At 50.8% G+C, this 16,682-nt stretch overlaps 1 protein-coding gene across 2 annotated transcripts; it reads right to left on the bottom strand.

Moving 5' to 3' along the window:
* Window positions 1-235: 235 nt before the first annotated feature.
* Window positions 236-15,729, bottom strand: Ube2i (ubiquitin conjugating enzyme E2 I). 2 transcript variants are annotated; one of them, XM_028760816.1, is made up of 7 exons: window positions 15,605-15,729; window positions 10,291-10,367; window positions 10,086-10,169; window positions 9,094-9,166; window positions 4,824-4,933; window positions 4,629-4,708; window positions 236-2,259 (listed from the first exon to the last, which is right to left on the bottom strand). In XM_028760816.1, exons 2-7 carry the CDS (start codon window positions 10,354-10,356, stop codon window positions 2,196-2,198), a joined length of 477 nt encoding a protein of 158 aa, XP_028616649.1. In that variant the 5' UTR covers window positions 10,357-10,367; window positions 15,605-15,729; the 3' UTR covers window positions 236-2,195. The 2 variants fall into 2 exon arrangements, with proteins under 2 accessions (XP_028616649.1, XP_028616646.1); XM_028760813.1 differs by lacking the exon at window positions 15,605-15,729 and adding an exon at window positions 14,766-14,830.
* Window positions 15,730-16,682: the final 953 nt, after the last annotated feature.

Genomic DNA, 16,682 nt, shown 5'->3' with positions numbered 1-16,682 from the left:
GCCCCACCTCCAACAGACTCCCCAAGGAGCACACTCTTTGATGTCCCCCCACTAAGAAGCCCCATCCAGGAACCAGGTTCCTAAGAAGACTTGACTTTACTAGGCTTGGGGAGATGCTGGCAAGATCCTAAGAGTATGATAATGGGGGCAGATGGATAATGGGCATAGGAGAGCCCTCATTAGGACTGGGAGAGCCTAGGAGGCAGGGAGGAAGCAAAGGACACAACCCGAGGGCTGCAGTTTGTGGAAATGTTTTAATTAGAGGATTTATAGATACAGTGGTTAATCTGTTGCCCACAATTCCTTACCAATGAGGCTTCATGCTGGGATACCGTCCTCCCCACCATCTTAACACAGGATGGTCACAGACCACATTCTCATGTTACAAGATTCACATCTCTGGTAATCCAAGGACTGTGGTACAAAAGGAACACTTCATAGCTGGGGTCACTACAGTTTGCTAGAAACATCAGTTACTTTAGAATACTTTAACTATAAAATATATTGAATTTCCATATATTAACCATATACATGTGTACCTATTACTAAATGTAGTCAGTTGTTACAAAATAAGACATTCTGAGAGCAGGCTACACACACACACCAGCCTGAACTCCCCGGGTGAGGCCTTGTGCCATTAGCTGCGACTGTCCATCCAAACTCAGCTCCCGACTATACTCGTGGCTGAACATACCCACAAGGCACTGGCAACCCAGTCCATACAGGTGCCACCCAGCTGTGTGAGCACAAAGTCCCTCCAATTCCAGAGTGAAGACTCCTGGCTGCAGACCTGGCCACCCCCTTGATTGGTCCCTGAACTTGAGCCACTGGTGCCTGATTTCCATTTCAAGGGTCTTCCAGGGGGCCTCAGGAACAAGTCTAACGGAGACTGATCACTGCCTATGTCCACTGCACCTCCCTGTGTTCTGTAAGCCCCAAGATCATAGACCCAGCCCAGGCAGGCCACTGCCAAGAGCAGCTTCACCCAGCCCAGCTCCAGCAAGCAGAGTATGTGGACGGTAGTACCTGAGGTCATCCTGTGCCGAGGCCACACCAGGCTGGTCTCCTGGGCTGTAGGGTAGGGTTGAATGCAGGCCAGGAGGTGCAGGAGCTGTGTGCTCAGGTGCTCTAGAGGAAGGACCCGCTGTTTGCCTGGGCTGGTGGCAGGGTTGCCTCTTCCAGGTGCAAGGGCAGGGCATCGAAAGGCCTGAAGCTAGAGCATTCAGGCCACACTGGGGCCCACTGTATAGCTAACAGGCAGGGAGATCAATGCAGGCCAGTGTGTCCTTGGCTCTCATCTGGCCTCAGCCTTGGTCTGGATCAGCCAGTCTTTCACCTTGCTGGGCTTACGAAGGCTGGATGTGGATTCCAATTTCATGAGGATCTCAATGCTGCCTGGTACCTTAAGGCCCAAAGACCCAGGTGGGGAGAACAGAACACATCTCTGTACACAGTCCTATTTACAAAGAACCAAATGAAGATGGAGCTGCAGGGGGCCTGGGCATATCCCTAGCAGAAGCTGTGAGACCTCCTAGGTGCTGGTCCTGGGGCTCAGCCTTGGTGCCTGGCAAGGGCTGCAGCCATGTAAGGAGGGCCAGACATACTGAGGCACCTCCTCACATTTTAATGATGATAATGCAACAAAAACCTTTATACAAACAGTTTATTTACTCTAAACAGCAACACAGACAAAACGCCATATAAACACAAAGGAAGTGGTGCAGAATGGAGATGCTGGCCAACTTTGGATCTGAGGCTCATAAGCAACAGCCCAGGTTTCTGAGAAGGACGAGGGTGGGGAAGGAGGGACAGTGTGGTTCTGTCATACAGCCAGCTGGAGGCCAGAGCTCAGTGGGAAGCATGCCTGCATCCGAGCGCGACACTCCTAGGGGGGTTACCAAGTACAAAAGTTTATCATTTTACAGCAGTTGAAATACTGACATCAATATTAAAATAAAAGCAAGTTTTACTTAACAATCAAAAATACAAAAGACTGAAGGAAGAGACCCTGTATGAAAAACTGGGGCAATTCAGCGAATTGAGACTGTATATGCCAGTGGCGGAAATGGAAAATGGTGCCCGCTCAACCCTCCCAGGCGACTAGTAACTGTACAGAGCGACTTAGATCTGCAAAAGGTTGTAAACAAGTTCTTGCCATGCCAATCCCTTCCTCGTCATGGAGCCCAGGCCGCTGCTTATGAGGGGGCAAACTTCTTCGCTTGTGCTCGAACCCTTTTCTCATATTCCACTCTGTTTTGGCTGAGGAGGTCAAAAGGAGAAAAGAGTTAGATAGGGTGTCAACATGACCTGCTTCCTGAGATGGAAAGAGAACCCACTTAGCGTCTGCCCAGGAGCAGGGAAGCAAATTAGTTGGTTATACCAGGTAGCCCTGTGACAGGGAGGGGCAGCAACCTAAACTGAGAGGTTCTGTGTCCACCTCAACCTCAGGGACAGAATCTAGACAACCACATGGAATAGAGTGGCCTCGGCTTCCTGCAATGTCACTACCTGTGCTATACCGAGCATTTTGCTGCCCAGGCTGGAGTGCAATTGTGCTCCACTACACTCCCACTACTGACTAGTAAGTGCAGCCTGATGGATCCACTGCTGGGAAGCCAGGTCAGCAGCAAACTCGAACACACAGCCTCTCAGTACAGCTGGGAACACAAGTGTCTATCTCCACTTAGCAAGTTCAGGAAGTCTGGTCTTAATCAGCTATGAACAAGTAAGTGTGAGACAGTGCCATCAGGCGGAGAACAGCCCACTGGGACTAGGCTTTGCTCAGTTCTGAAAACAGCTAAGAGCATCTGTGGGCTTTAATATGGAAGGCATGGACCTACTGTTGAGACTTCAGACCTAGGCTAGTCTGTACTGTGTATGGAACAGAAAACTGGTATAAGGGAACAATGTGACCTTAAGAACCACGGGAGCAAGAAGACATTTCCAGGCTGAGCTACTTAGAACAGCAGTTCTTAGGGGTCTCATTCATAGCATGAGTTGCAACACGTCAGTGATCGTGTTGACTGACCCTAGAGTAAGCTCGAGCCCAAGTTGTCTGGCCTCAGAGTTTAAAGACAGAGTGGTCAAGGTGCAAATGACAGGTTCTTGTGCCAAGGTCACCCCAGAAAGGTCCAGTACCAGGACCCAAGCAGGGAGGACATAACACTTAGACGCACATGCTAGTTCTGGGAGGGGACTGACATTACCATGAGGACAGCAGCCCAGCAGCACAGCCCTCAACCAGGAGTACTAGTATTCACTAAGCAAGGATGTGACAGCAAGGCACTCAGGAACGAGGGACATGAAGCTTCTACATATATGGTGAAAACACACACAAAACAAGCCATCGACAGGAATCCAGATGATGTGGGAGAGAAACCCCAGCACCGAGAGCTGCAATAAGTACTGGAAGAACAGAGCCCACGTTAGCTAGCTGGGAACCAAATCCTAAGGCCAACTGTGAACAGAGCTCGGTCTAGGCCAGAGTGCAAGTGCGCTGTTAAGCACCAGCACAATGAGAGGCTCCAAGGGCCCAGCAGGAGTACACTGCTTCATGAGCTGCACACTCCCTGTGTGAGGCCACTCCGCTAGGAGGCGTGCAGGCCAGCACCAGCAGCCAGCATAACAGAACACTGGTGGGGCCTGCCACAGCATCTTACACAAGGGTCGGGCCCAGAAGAGCCCGGAGAACAGGTGGTCAGTATACAACAGGCAATGCACCAATGGGTGTAAGCTACATTCCCAGGGATGCTAGACAGGCCTCCCTTGGCCACCAGAGAGGGCAGCACACAAGTGTCAAGGTTGGACATGTACTCAACTTTCTTCTGGTTCCTTCCTTGAAGATACAGTGTACCTGCTCCTTCCTGTCCTGCATAGTTCTTGGAAAGAGCAGACCTGGTGGGGTGACAGGCCTTCCCATGGCCACAGACTAAGATGGAGATGCTTGGGACTCTGCTCAGAAGACCTCTGCTCTATTCCCATTGGGGTGAGTAGGAGGTTGGTGCCTGAGACACAGGGAGAACTATGGGGTCAAGGTCCCTAGAGTAAGACTAATCTTAGGAATTGCAGCCACAGTAACTTCAGTCCTTGCCTAGATCAGCAGGATCCTCACAGCCAGCAAGGATGGAGTATAAGAGTGTGTGTATATGCGCACACATGTAGGATCTCTATTTTAAGTGTTTTCCTCACTGCCTATAGAACTGGTTCAAGTGTCATTCAAATTCTAACTGATTGTATGAGGTTATTCTCCTTCAGTAGATACAGAAAGAGCCAAGAGCACTCCACCAGCAGGCCTGTGTTATGATGCAATGGGCCACAACTCTTTATACACCTACCACAAATCACTCCAAACAGTTGATCAGTATCTCCTGTATCTCCTGTTCTATACCTACCACCATACCGTGGGCCCCTGACCTTGCTCTGAGTAAGCACCTTGTACACAAGGTTCTGTTGCTGACAGGTCAGACATGCAGTTTCTTGGTGGCTCTTGTGATGATGCCACCCAGGGGGAGTTTGAGCCTCTTCCCCAGGGCCTCCCTCAGCTATCAAACCCCAGAGTCCTAATCTGACAGGCGGCCAGTCTTCACTTTCAGGGAAGGAAGGTTAGCCAGCTGGCAGTTGCTACTAACCAGTAAATTGTGTAGGCCTCTGCTTGAGCTGGGTCTTGAATATTTGGTTCATTTAGAAGTTCTTGTATTCCTAATAAGATCTGTAAGAGAACAAAAACAATCAGCTTACATTGATGGGGGCATGTTGTGGGGCATGAAAAACAGCCTTGGCTACTGGACAAACCCATAGCAGGGTAGCCAGCTGCCACTCCATACCTGTTTGATCGTGATAGCTGGCCTCCAGTCCTTGTCTTCTTCCAGGATGGACAGGCACACTGTGCCAGAAGGATACACGTTTGGATGAAACAGTGGAGGCTCGAATTTACCTGGAGGACAGGGAGAGAAAGGAATGCTTCTGGAAGCAGGTGCTGTCCCCATCCCGTGCTGCCCCTGTGCTTCTTCCTGACACCAGAGTGCCTTTAAAAGAAACCAACTCAGAAACTCAATAGCAGAGGGGCCAGAAAGAGGAGAACACACCTTTCCCTCCTGAGGAGCTAAGCCTGGATACAGCAGAAAACTCTGCCTTGAGGAACCTGGAGCAGCCAGAAGAGACCATGCCAGGAACCAGGGGAGCTGAGCCTATACTCTTCTCTCATGTCCATAGCAAGAGGAAAGAGGCCAGAATACATGCCCCAAAGACCTTTTCAGTGTGTAGACCACTTCATTAAACAGGCTTCAAGTATACCACATTTCTTTACAATAGTAGAAGAATCTGCTCCACTCAGTTCCTATTCCACTTGCTGCTTGAGAATGTGCCTCACTTTGATCGAGGCAAACTACTTTCTCTTTATTTTCAAACATGCATGTCCCAAAAAGTGCAAGCCTAAATAAAGGCAGCCTGCTTTGTTTTTTAACAAATGAAGGGGTCTGGGGGTAGCTCTGTAGCAGCGCACCTCCCTGGTGTACATAAGGCTTGGGTTGAGCAGCTGTAGTAGTACATATATACCAACTACTCTAGGCTAGGCAAGAAGACCAAGTGGAAGGCCAGTATAGGCATCTTAGTGAAATCTTGTTTAAAAAACAAACAACAACAACAACAAAACAGGGGTGAGGTGGGGTTGGATACAGGGCTCAGAGGTTAGGAACACTAACTGTGCTTCCAGAGGAGCTGGGCTCAATTCCAAGGACGTGTATGGAGACTTACAACTACTGCTTCTCTGGGGAGGGAATGAGTATTTGTTCCTTCTTTCCTTTTTTTCTTTGGTTTTTTAAAAGTGGGTCTCTCTATGTACCCCTGGCTGTCCTGCCTTGAACTCTGGTGGGATAAAAGATGCTCCCCCATTTTGTTAACCCTCACTGTCCCCGAGCTTTAAATAACAAAAGCAAGGTGTGAGCAAAGCTGAGCAATGGAGCACCTGCCTCAAATCTGTGAGGCTCTGGGTTCAATCCAAAGCCTCACAAAAATGCTAATAAGAACGAGACAAAGACTGAAGACCAGCATTAAGGTTAAAAGCTCACAGAAAACTCCCTAACTGTTCTGCACAATGTCTCTGTGAAGACAGAATGGCTGTGGGTCACTACATGCCTCTCCAAGCAGAGCTGTGAGGAAGGACTTGAGGGGAACTTGTGCCTGGGCACAACGACATGTAAATGGAGTCACTGTGGGTGTCAAGACCCTAAACTAAGCCAGGCAGTGGTGGCACACGCCTTTAATCCCAGCACTTGGAAGGCAGAGGCAGGCGGATTTCTGAGTTCGAGGCCAGCCTGGTCTACAGAGTGAGTTCCAGGACAGCCAGGGCTACACAGAGAAACCCTGTCACGAAAAAAACAAAAACAAAACAAAACAAACCCCGAACTAATGTCATCAGTTCCTCCAGCTCAACTGTCTCACAACTGGGCCAGGCCTCCAGGGCTCCTGTTCCCCATCTCCACAGAGGCACTTCTAGCAGCCATCTTAAATTTTTTTTAAAACCACTGAGGGGTGGGCTGGAGAGATGGCTCAGCGGTTAAGAGCACTGACTGCTCTTCCAGAGGTCCTGAGTTCAAATCTCAGCAACCACATGGTGGCTCACAACCATCTGTAATGAGATTTGATGCCCTCTTCTGATGTGTCTGAAGACAGCTACAGTGTACTCATAAATAAAATAAATAAATCTTTAAAAAAAACAAAACAAAACAAAAAAAAACCACTGAGGGGTGATGGGACACACCTTTGATCCCAGCACCTGATCCCAGAGGCAGGCAGATCTCTTGAGTTTGAGGCCAGCCTGGTCTGTAGAGCAAGTTCCAGGATAACCAGGGCTACACAGGAAAACTTGTTTCACATCAACTCGAATACATCTTTTTTTCTGTTTCTAATGCATGTAGATATTGTACCTGCATGTATGTTTGTGGATCATGAAGTGTCCAGAGCCCATGGAAGCCAGAAAAGGGTGTCAAATTCCCTTGGACAGGAGCTGTAGCTAGTTGTGAGCTGTCATGGGATGTTAGAATCCAACCCTGGTCCACCAGAAGAGCAGCTAGTACTCTAATCCAGAGCCAACACTTCTGCTTTAAAGCTTGCCTTATCTTGGGGTCCTTTACTCATCCTTTCCCAATTCTGGGCTCACCTTTAACGTGTACTTTGCAAACACAAGTTTAATTTTACTTGCCAACCATGTTTCCATCTACCAGTGATGACTTGCATGACTCAGCTGGCCCATCAGCCTCTCCATGCTTTAGCCTCAGTCAGCAGTGGAAGCTGCTTTGGCTGCATGGATCAGACATTAAGGAGCCCACTATTTTGCTGTCTGGGGGTTTATAAGCTAATCTTGTTTCCCTTTACTCTCTTTATTTCCCAGGCTGCTACTAATACACACCTGCACCAACTCTGACTTCTGGTATCACCAACCAGGCTTCCATGGTGTTCCTGCCTTGTCTTTGTGAACATGTGGGGACATTTCTACTGGTTAGATCTACAGATCAGCTATACTGGTGACAGAGAAATAGCCTTCACATACCACAGCAAGTGCCCAAGAGTTTCTGCTGTCCAGCTCTTGGCACCCTCAGCCCTCCTCCTTGGCAACCCAGAAGAACCTGAGAAATGGCGCCCTCTGCTCAGCTGCATTTCTCTCACTAGCTGGTGTCTTCTAAGACTGACTTGACTCCATGGTCACACAGACAGCCAAACCCTGAGGCCAACACCTCTTGTACTTCCCTGACAAAGAAAGAATGCCTTCCACCCCAAGATCAGAAAACCTGTGGAGCCTCCTCCAAGCTGCCCTGTTCCTCACTCACTTGGCTGAGCTATGGCAAAGGAGATCCCCACAGCCACCAGCAACATCTAGCAGTTTCATCACGTATCTGGCTGTGAATGGGCATGGCTTTTCTGGACTATCCATTCTGCTTCAGTCGGCTTGCCTGTCTTTGCACAAACCCCACATCTAACCATGTCTTGGTAACTGGTTGATGACAATGGTTTATCCTGGGTCTCCATTTGGATCTTGAGGATCCTAACCGACTGCCCCTGGCCTTTGCACCTCCACACACACTTTAGATCTTGCTTGATTGACTGGGACACCCTGTGGCACTTGCAGACTAGCTAGGATCATCGTCTTCCCACATAATGGCTGAGGCTCCCTCAGGCTTTCAGGAATGCCCATGGTCTCCAGAGCACAAGACTTCCCTCCATGCTGCAACTACGAACAGCCCAGTGTTCACATCTCCACAGGCTGTGACCAATTTTTCATGGTCACTTTTTTTCTCGTAAGCAGTTGCAGCTTGGTTTTCCTAGCCAATTTTGAGAGACTTCTTGTCTCGTTGTATTTGCTCAGAATTCCAGAAGCACATGACAGCAACGAGACCAACAACCGTCTGTCTCAACCTTAGCTATGTACCCCTTAAAAGAACTAATAACAGTATGGCAAAAAACCTCAGACAGACAAGGAAATCCCAGACAGCAGGCAAGACTCCATCCAGAGGTTCACGATAAGCTATATTTAAGTATCCCTAGGGGACCCTGCAGCAGGCGACATCTCACTTACAAACCAGCTCAGACCTGGCCTTACCCTGGGCAGAATGGTGGTGGGCACTGAACCCCCAAGCAAGTTCTGCTGAGCTGCACTGAGGTCAGTTCAGCCTTCTCTTCTGACCCACAGGTCTGAAGGCCACAGGCACAACGTCTCACTGGGATGGATGCTGGGCACCCAACAGAACACAACAGACGGGAATGAGTGTGACTCTTCTCTCTCCTTTAGTGCTTTGAACTGAACTCAGCGCCTGATATATGCTAACCACTCACCTAATCTAGTGGGAACTTGCAGACTCTTGTTCTCCTACTCCCCCATGGCACCTGTGGGCACAAAAGCACCCAGGAGCTTAAGCCTGACACAACTCTCCCTCTGCCACGTGTAGTCCATCGTGATTGGCTGGGACTTGGCATCCAAGCCAATTGATCAGTACTGACTTTACCCAGCACTGACCCCTGCCTGCTAAGCCGAGCATCCATAGACATGACTCCCAAAGTGTGGCGCTGGGAAGTGGACTGCTGGCCCTTTGCACAACTTACATTTTGGTGGTGAGGACGGATAATCATCTTTGAAAAGCATCCGTAGCTTGAACAAACCTCCTTCCCACGGAGTCTGTGGGGAGGGAACCAAGGTTAGACCTGTGACTCACTCGCCAAGGTAAGCCCAGGAGAAGTTTTCTGAAACCTGGGTCTGTTGGGTCTTTTCTCTAACTGCCCTACGCCATTACTGTCCCCCAGGACCAAAGAAGATCCCCATTGTGCCTATGAGGAGCTAGACAAGAACCCTCCTCCTCAGATAAGATGGAGGCAGAAGCTGGCTTTAACACAAGCAGGGGAAGACTTAGGGCCCACAGCTCTTTGGTACCTAAGAACACCAAAAAGCTGAGCAAACAGAAGCTGGGCTCAGCTGCTTCTACCTGTATTATTCAAGCCAGCACCTTGGGTCCTATCAAGGTAGAGAAAGGGCACTACTCCCCAACCAGACCATTTCCCCACCCCGACTTCACGCGACTGAAGCACTATGGTGCAAATGCCCCAACAAGACTTGAGAGACAAGAACACCCTTGGCATATGTCAGGGACTCGCCCCACACTCTGCAACAGAGTCTTGTACAGATGAACCCAAACTACATTTTTGCTCAGACACTAAGCTGAACCTGGAGGCCCAGGTTTGGACAATGCCTAAGTTATAGGAGATGCTCCCTCTCACATGTGCTGGACAAAGGTAGACAACTGGCTGCATGGAGGCCGATGTGTGTAAAGAAACACAGCCTGTGTTTTTCCATGGGCACTTTGCCATCGGGGCTTACCACTTTGTAGCCAGCAACCTTCACCTGCTCCTCACCCCAGGGCTGTTCACCGATCCAATGATTGGCCAGAGTCCAAGCCTCCTTACCACCACAGGCTACTCCTTATCCCAGGGAGAGCTGTGACCTGGTAAGCTAGCTGTGGTCACAAATCTGCGAACTCAGGTCCCTTCTCGTAGTTCTGCTCTCAAATTAAGTTAGGTGCAAAGCCAGTGGCAGCCCTTACCCCCTTCTTCCCAGGGATAGCGCACTCCCAGTTCATCAGGTTCATCGTGCCATCAGGGTTCTTTGTTGGGACAGCCACAAAGCCCTGAGAAAGAAGTCACAAACAAACCAGCTCAGACAAGCTTGGCTCTCAGCAGTGGCCACAAGCTGAGAACACCAACCCCTCAGAAAGCCCCTCCTTGTGGCAGACACAGAATGCTCCTTACAAAAGGGTGGTCCTTCCTCCAAGCTTTCCTTTCCTGCGCAAGTCGGCTGAGGGCAATCCCCGACATATTCAAAGTCCCTGGAACAGAATCCACAGAGGGAGGGTTAGGTAAAGCACACATCTCCTCTAAGTCACCTCCCACCCCAGCCAGAGAGGGCTGTTACCAAGAAGCAGGTAAACGAGGCTGGAGTCCAGCCCGGCAAGCTGCCCTTGGAGCAAGTGCTAGCATTACACCCCTCAACTGGCTCTGAGAATACCTCCAGGTAGGCAGGTAGAGCACCACTGTTCTCTTTTGAGCTTCACAAACTCAACTGCTGGAAGGCACAGTGAGAAGAGCCTATACAAAGGCTGTCACCTCCCTGGCAGGCACTGAGCGTCTCTGGAGAGACTTGGCACCCACCCACTCCACAGTCAAACTCTCAGGACAGGCAGGGCCTTGCAGCTACCGCACACAATCATCTGAGGCTAGGATGTGGCTCACTAGTTCACTACAACACCATATAAAACACCATAAAGGTAGAGCTAGCCTGGGAGTTAGAGGATGGTTCAGGAACAAAGGCCCTGAGATCTCAGCTTAGAATCAATCAGGCCCGATGGGAGGACTATCACTACTCCCAAATGCGCTAGTGAGAAAAACCTGCACCATAGGGGAAACTTCCACAGGCTGACTACCCCAAGAGGTCAGACTATCAGCCCACAGCTTATCAGCTCACAGTTCAGAGATCTGCCCTATGACCCTGGGGGAAGGAGGAGGGCAAGATCCAGGTCAGGCCAGTAACTTCTGCCAGAGACCATCTTGGTACACTTGGACAAGGCCCTTGGGTTCCACTCAGCATGGGTGAAGGAGCGCCTCCACCTAGGCCCACAGCCTGTTGCTTTGACTGTGTGTGACTCCAACCTGGCTACCACCTGCTTGTTTTTTTTTTTTTTTAAACCTCTATATCCTTTTTAATACTACGTTAAAAAAAAAAAATCACATGAGGGGCTGGAGAGCTAGCTCAGGGGTTAAGAGCACTGACTGCTCTTCCAGAGTTTAATTCCCAGCAACCACATGGTGGCTCACAACCATCTGTGGTGAGATCTGATGCTCTCTTCTGGTGTGTCTGAAGACAGCTACAGTATGCTCAAATTAATAAAAATAAATCTTAAAAAAAAAATTACATGAAACAGTACTAAGAGCCCCCCAAATATACAGAGCACTGGGACTTTGGGGTGTGTGAATCCTAGGGACACGACCCCGTGAGTAAGAATCTAGCAAGGCAATGGGTATTTTAGACTGAGCTACTTCTCAGAGGTTCCCTATCTGACCTCAGCTTCAGGCTTCTATTGGGCTTGTGGGTAAAATCCCCCAGTTGAACTAGCATTACCCTCATCTCTTGTTTTCGGCTCAGTCTTCACTCTGAGGCAGAAACTTCAACCACCTCTGGACAAGACCAAGATTCTTGCTAGACTATACTCCTATTACAGCTTCAGATAGGCCTCAACCAGACCTTAGAATTCCTGCTTCTTAGATTTAGCTCAGGCTGCCCATTCTTGACCCAGACAGGGCCTCTAGACCTTACACAGCTGCCCAGGCCATAATCCCTGTGCTACAGGTGGACTGACTGGATATACATCTCTATCTGTATGCAGCTGTTCTTTGGCATTACCTGAACAGACAAACCCATTGGGTCAAAACAATCTAAAGCCCTGCACTGAAGTCATAGGTGGCTTGTTTTGAGATCAGAGTCTTGCGACATAGCCCAGGCTAGCCCCCAACTCACAACAATCCTCCTGGCCAGCTCCTGGTATTGGGAGCCACTACATCTGGCTTCCACACCACTTCTTCCTTTTTTTTCCTTTCCTTTATTTTTGGAGACAGTCTCACCATATGGTCACAGCTGGCCAGAGACACACTATGTAGACCAGGCTGGCCTTGACAATCATGCACCACAGCACCCTACACTGTTTTTGATGACTGTACAAGTCCACAAGTAGGGAAGGGATGGAACTGCCATCAGAGGTGGCAGCATCACCCAGGAGCCCAGAACCCAGGAGCCCAGAGTTCAGGAAACATTTCAGGGGGTGAGGTCACTATAAGACAAACACCCCGTATCAGCATTTTTTAATATCTTGTACAATCTAAGCCAACATGAAGAAACTCTTTCAGAAGCAAAAGCTGGGACTGGCAAGATGGCTCAGCAATTAAAAGTACTAGATGCTCTTCCAGAGGACCTGGGTTCAATTCCCAGCACCCACATGGCAGCGATTGCCTGTAACTCCAGTTTCAGGGGACCTGACACATACAAATATCCAGATAAAACAACTGTACACATAAAAAATATTTTTAAAATAAAGAATAAAAAAAAAAGCACAAGCCACCAGGACAAGCCTTGACAGTGTTGGCATTCCTTTTAAGCATACCTGGCTCTATCAAACATATCCTGAGTCCTTTTTTATAAATCACAACCGACAGCACCTATGTTCCACAAGCTCCAGTCCCAAAGCACAAAGTGCACAAATTAAAGGCAAGGCTCTTCTCTTACAGACCTCGAGTCCAAAACAGGCCAGCCCAAACCCAACTGTCTTTCCCCAGCACAGGAGTAGAGCCTATCCAGGAACAAGCACAACTACCAAGGTTCTGCCACAAAACCCTAACACCTGCCTCAATAGTCATTTCTTAGGCAACTTAGGACCCAGGTGGCACTCATTTTAGCGGGAAAGGCAGTTTGTTGGCCACAGGGGCTGTTGATAAGAGCAAGCTCCAACAACGCCCAGGTTACACTGGGACATGGCAGGGAAAGGCTAGCTCTGAGCTGTCTGGTTAGAAGGGCATGGGGGACAGACCAGAGGACGTCAATGGCTGGAGCAGGGCACAGAGGCCTAGGCTTCACTTCTGGTGGGCCCCTCTTTTCAACTTCCCAATGCACAGGCCCAACCTTGTCCTCGGGCTTAAGGGCACAAGCACTCTAGCTTCTCCAACTGAGGGTAGGTTGTGAAGGAGCTGCTATCCTCACTCAGCCAATCAGTTGGCAGAAAATCCCAAGCAAGTCTGGGCAGGGTTTCCAACCAGGTCTCTGGACCCTGGGCCAGTGCCCCGAGAAAGAAGCCTGGATACTGTGCTACACAAAGCTGTTGGAACAGCCACAACTGACCTCGAGAGAAAGTCATGTGCCCAAAGACTCTATCCTAGCATCCACCTGCAGTTATCCTAAGTGAGAACAACCGAGAAGCTAACTCAAGTGATGGCTCGTGCCTGTACACTCAGTGTTAAGACTGAACCAGGGGGACCACCAAGAGTCCAAGGTTAGCCTTGGCTACAAGAGATGCTGTCTCAAAAACAGGGAGGGGAAGTGAGAGATGGCTCTTACCAGAACTCTTAAAGGCCTTTTACCCCACAGTCAAGGAAAAGGAACCCTAGGGACACACTAGCAACGATCAAGGCAAAAACCTGATCCTTGGGACAGTGCTGCTTGCTGCTCCCACGAGCACTCCAAAAGCCACTTAAATACAACTTGCCTTCCCAGGTAACAGCCACTTCACGAACTCGAGTTTTGTGATACAAAGACGGGGATGGGGGGAACCTTCGAAGAAAAACCCAAAACACAATCCCCACTACTAGAGACAGGCAGGACATACAGGGATGGGTCTTCTTACCACCCCAGGATTCCTGCAGTGTGAAGTATTTGTCTGACGACACTGGTCAGAGAGCCTGTGCAAGGTTGCTATCTCTGCCCACCTCGGCAGAGGAAACATGGGTACCAGGCACTACGGCTGGCTTGGATAGGGCTAAGCGGGCTCTTCTACTCAAATGCACACTGTAGGCCCTAAGGATCCTTCACTAAGTGTACCACGCTGTTTCTTAAGTTTTCAGTGGCAGAGACAGCCAGAGGAGGGCAGGACTGCAATCACTCATAGCCTAAATACCTTTAAAATCAAAACAAATTCTCCTTCGATGCCCGTTTTTCTGCTATCCAGGCAGGTAACTGTTCCACTAAAACCACAGTTCCGTAAGAATAAAAGACAGTGAGGCAGAGAATATGCACAAGACTCCCACAAAAACCCAAACTACAAGCCTAGCGCCTCATCAACGAACGAAGCAAGACAAGCCTTCTGCTGTGACTCCGGGTGCTTATAGGCCGCGACACGGCCCAGTGCCCACGGCCTTCCTGTACTCCCGCTCGCCTAACTCGGGAGCCCAGCGCCGCCCAGAACCTGTCTGGGAGCTACTGGGAAGCCCAGATTATCTGTTGCGGGGTCGACGGAACTCAGTACCCCAAGAGTAGGGGGGCAGTGGGCCCTGCTCCCAACCCTGCATTCGCCCGTGGCACAGCGGCTGGGCCCTAGTGCCCCGAAGGCCGAGACTCGGAGGCGGGAGGAAGCCAAGAGCGAGAAGAGGCCGCCGTGGCTCCGCTCGACGCCTCCCGGAAGCTCACTGGGAACGGTGGCGACTCGGGGCGAGGATCGGACTGCGCGCGCAGGCCGGTGGCGGCTCACCTGGGCGACCGCGGCCCGGACCGTCGCGGCGGCAGAGGCGGCGGCGCTCCTTTGTCTCGGGACTTCCCTCCGCGCCCGCCGCGCGCAGCCCGGAGCGCAGGACCCCAGCGGGCGGGGCGGGGCGGAGCCTGAGCTGGGCTGCCCGCCGCACGCCTGCTCAGCGTCTCGTCGCTCCTGCCGGGTGGCCTACGCTGTCTACTTAAACACCAGCTTCCCGCAGCCCGCACTAGACTGCCGCGCTCCTGTTGCCCGCAACCGCCTAGGGAGGCCCGGCTCGAGGCGCCTGTCCAAGCAGGCGGTGCCCTGAACGGCCGCACTCTTAAAGGGGCCGCGTCCTAGACTCGAGGGAGCGTCTGCAAACTCCTCTTCGGGATAAGTGCGTCCACTCGAGGACACATTCAGAGAGTCGTGTGAAGAGAAGGAAGCATAGATTTCCAAGGGTCATCCGGATGTTCGGAGGGCACCTTCCCGGGCATAGGCTCTGGAGGTATCCTTGGGCTCAAGGCTCGAGTCCCGGGAGCAAAGTTCACTGAGGCCTAAATATCCTGGGAATCGTCGCAGTACGGTGACGATCCCCTGAACATAGCGCGCTGTGACACTTTCTGCAATTGGCCAGCTCAGGAACTTGGGTGGGATAAACCTCGAACCTACCCAATGAACTGGCCCCGTACAAAGGGACAAACGCGTGCAAAACCGACGGGGAGAGAAATGTGGATGCTCCCTAACCTACGAGCTAGCCCTTAGTGGGGGAGGGGAATGAGCCTGAACCATGGAGGAGGGGCAGCACCCTAGCGCCACTTAGTCCTCTCCCCTGTGCCGCACCCCACACCTCAGTTCACCTGAAACCCCTGCGCGGCTTCTGCTGGCCCCGCTGGACACGCTTTTGTCACGCCGTGGCCTAGTCCAGGTTCCTCGGCCAGTCCTCTGCAACCCAGCTCCGTGCTCGGATGCTTCCTCACCGACTCACCGACGGGACGGGTACTTAGAACCGTCGGCTGGCCCCCTGGTGGCCATCCTAGCGCCTGCTCCATTTTTTGGCACGTGCCGGAAGCCTTCCGGGGCCAGTTGCAGCCAACAAGGGCTTCCTGGGATATTGGACTATGAGTTCGGTGCTGCTGGGGGCTCCAGTGTTCATCTGTCTGTGTCTCCATCCATCTACTCACCACTCTCTCCTTCTTTCGTCCTCCTTCTCCTCTTGCCTTCTGAGGCCGTTGGGTGCCCCAGAACAGGAATCAAGGTCCCATGCCCCTTGCCCATAATTGCCCACCGTTCCTGGAGCTCACCCCGTTAATTCTTTCTGTTCTTAGCCGTACTGTTTTAGAGTTAAGATCACGATGACCACCAGATCCTGAGGGACCTTGGTCTCTCATTGGGGCTGAGTTGTAGACAAGGTCGGCTTAGATACAAGTCCCTGACACCCAGTTGTGATGGTTGGTGACCCCAACAGATCTGTACTCCCAACAAAAGGCATCTATTTTGGATCCATCTCAGCCTGCATGCACAGCAGCTTCCAAGACTGATGGCTCCTGGGCACCTTCGTATTTTGATCAAGAGCAGCCATGGCCTGTGGATTGTACCATCAGGGACCAAAGTTATCAGCAGATTGTCTGGGGCTCTCATCTTGTGGCCGGTGGCTCTGAGTGGCCCAGTAATCTTTTTGCTCTTTATTTATTTTTAGCTTAGGGTCTTACTCGTTATTCCTGCCTGGTCTCCAGCATGTGATTCCACCCCCAAATTGTTGCACAAATCACACCACATCCACTTTGGAATCTACTTGTCAGTTAGCACCACAGTTGAGCCTGGTCTGGACTCATGGCTATTGGATTTTCTGCAGCAATGAGACTGAGGGAACAGCAGAGCTGGCTGGGTGGAGAGGTCAGCTGGAAGTAGTATGCAGTCATTGGAGGGCTTGGTCTA

Source organism: Grammomys surdaster, unplaced genomic scaffold (genome assembly GCF_004785775.1).
Source record: "Grammomys surdaster isolate TR1022 unplaced genomic scaffold, NIH_TR_1.0 126612, whole genome shotgun sequence".
Taxonomy (NCBI): domain Eukaryota; kingdom Metazoa; phylum Chordata; class Mammalia; order Rodentia; family Muridae; genus Grammomys; species Grammomys surdaster.
Note: the sequence above shows the minus strand (reverse complement) of the source record. Positions and strands in the feature narration are given on the sequence as shown.

Coding starts and splice junctions, on each gene's coding strand:
- Ube2i (XM_028760816.1), bottom strand. CDS start 10,356: ATGTCGGGGATTGCCCTCAGCCGACTTGCGCAGGAAAGGAAAGCTTGG. Junction 9,167..10,085: donor CTATCCCTGGGAAGAAGGGG/GTAAGGGCTGCC, acceptor CCCTCCCCACAG/ACTCCGTGGGAAGGAGGTTT. Junction 2,260..4,628: donor GAGGCCTACACAATTTACTG/GTTAGTAGCAAC, acceptor TGACCTCCTCAG/CCAAAACAGAGTGGAATATG.